This window comes from Myotis davidii, unplaced genomic scaffold (genome assembly GCF_000327345.1).
Source record: "Myotis davidii unplaced genomic scaffold, ASM32734v1 scaffold988, whole genome shotgun sequence".
NCBI lineage: Eukaryota > Metazoa > Chordata > Mammalia > Chiroptera > Vespertilionidae > Myotis > Myotis davidii.
Genome location: NW_006298962.1, coordinates 45,006 through 47,106, shown reverse-complemented (window position 1 = coordinate 47,106; position 2,101 = coordinate 45,006). Strand labels below are relative to the sequence as shown.

At 62.3% G+C, this 2,101-nt stretch overlaps 1 protein-coding gene across 1 annotated transcript in view; it reads right to left on the bottom strand.

Moving 5' to 3' along the window:
• The window catches only part of DDR1 (discoidin domain receptor tyrosine kinase 1), a 19,091-nt gene that overhangs the window by 3,634 nt on the left and 13,356 nt on the right, over positions 1 to 2,101 (bottom strand). Inside the window, exons 10-11 of the mRNA XM_015570996.1 lie at positions 1,386 to 1,551; positions 626 to 736 (exon numbers count right to left, since the gene is read on the bottom strand). Coding sequence (XP_015426482.1) covers positions 626 to 736; positions 1,386 to 1,551 — 277 coding nt within the window. The remainder of the gene's footprint in view (positions 1 to 625; positions 737 to 1,385; positions 1,552 to 2,101) is intronic.

Genomic DNA, 2,101 nt, shown 5'->3' with positions numbered 1-2,101 from the left:
ACCTTCAGCCTCGGTGTCTCCCTGCCCTCATCACCCCACCCCTGACCCACACACCGAGCTCAAAGACAAGCAGAGACAGGGGCACACAGAGGGGAGGGACGTCCCTCAGGCCCGCACAACAGGGTCCACAGACAGGAGGGGGGCAGAGCCGCCCCTCAGCCTGGAGGAGGGCAACAGTGAGAAGGCAACACCAGGAGAGGAGGGCAGACAGAAGGAGGGGCGGGCCTTCACCTCGGGGACCGCGGAGAGAGGACACATGGGGGGACAGGGCCAGCACCCAGGGTGAGAGGCCCTCCTCCTCGAAGCTCTGGAGAGGGGAGAACAAAGGAGTCACAGGAGAGCCGGGCAGCCCCGCAGCCTCCTCTCGCTCTGGAGAGCTGAGGGGATGAGGTGGGAGAGGAGGAGGGGCAGAGCTGAGGGCCAGGGGGCTTCCCACTCCTCAGCTCAAGGGGAGGCCATGAAAGGAGCGAGCAGCAGAGGAGAGCTCAGGGCACAAGAGAGGCCTCCGTGGGAACTCGGGAGCAGAGGCCACAGTGAGGCGAGGAGGCAGTGCGAGGTGTGAGGGCCTTCCCTGTCCCCATAGAGGCGTGGGGAGCCTGGCGGAGTCCAGGGCAGAGGGGCTTACCCTGGGTGTTGGTGGGTTTGGCCCAGGCGGGTGTGGGGGGGCCCGGGCCTCGAGGGGGACGGGCGTAAGTGGCCAGAAGGAGGCGGTAGGCCGGATTGGAGAGCAGCAACGCTGTCGGGAGAAGGAGGGGTGGGGGACACGGGGAAGGGGTGAGACTCAAGGCTGGACAGACAAGGCGACCCGGAATAGGGCAAGACCAATGTATGAAGAGAAACAGGATAAAACCAAGATGTGGAGAGTGCTGGTTAGCTGGAAGGATAATGGATGGATGAACAGATGGCTGGCTGCATGGATGGACGAATAGATGGATGGTTGGATGAATGCATGGATGGAGGATGGATGGATGACTGGATGGGTGGATGGGTGATGGATAAATGGTTGGATGGGTGGAATGAATGAGATACATGATGAATGATGTATGCATATAGATAGGTGGGCAGATGATGAATAATGGACGGGTGAGTCTAGGAGAAAGGAGAGGGCCAGGAAGACACAATGGGAGAGCCCAACAGAGAAGAGAGGGAGGCGTGTATGGACGCAGGGCCAGGAGGAGACCGCTGGGACATGGGTGGCAGGCACGCGGCAAGCTCCTGAGATTATACGGTCGGGACATGGACTGCTGGAGTGGGTAGCGACCAGAGACACAGAATAAGAAAATGAGTTGAAACTGGGGGCGACATAAAAGCAAGGGGACAGGAAAGGAACACAATCAGAAAACAGGCGGAGGACGCAGGCAGACCCAGAGCGAGGCAGGTCTTACCAGAGCCATTGGGGACACTGGGGGCAGGGTGGGCTGGGTTCCCGCGAGGCCGGGGCTCCTGGTAGGGGGGTGGCTCTCGAGGGCCCGGGCGGTTGTTGATGAGGATGGTGTCCCCAGGGACAGAGAGATGAACTGTCAGCTCCTCTTCTAAGACCCGCCGCTCGGCCTTGTCCAGAGAAGGCGAGATGTGAGCTGCGCTGCTGCTCGGTGCTGTGGAATGCTGCACCCACGCTCCCTCCCGGTCCTCACACGGCCCGAGTAGCGACAACGAACTCCATCCGCAGGTGGCGAAACCCCGGCTGGAGAGCCTTTGAGCCCGCAGATGGGACCCCCAAGTCTGACCAGCCCACTATTATCAACTTTACCGGAGCCGCCACCGACTCGCTCCGGAAGATATGGGTGTGGGGTTTCCACACTTCCCCCGGGACCCCTCCAGCTCCAACTTTTCCCACCGCCGTGCCCAGGAGTCCGGAGGCCCTGGACAGTGCGGTCAGCGCTTTTCCTCCTAGCTTGCCCTCCAGGCCTGCCCTCCTTTCAGCAAACAGCCAGGAGGCTGTGGCTACGGCCACGCAGGCCCCACCACCCCTTGATTTCCATGCACCCCACCCACACTTCTCTAAGTGTCCCTTTACCGGCCCCTGGCCCCTCGCTAGCCTGCGCCGAGGCCCTGAGGGGCCCTGACTGGCAGACGCGGGGCCCAGGCCCGACCCCGCCCC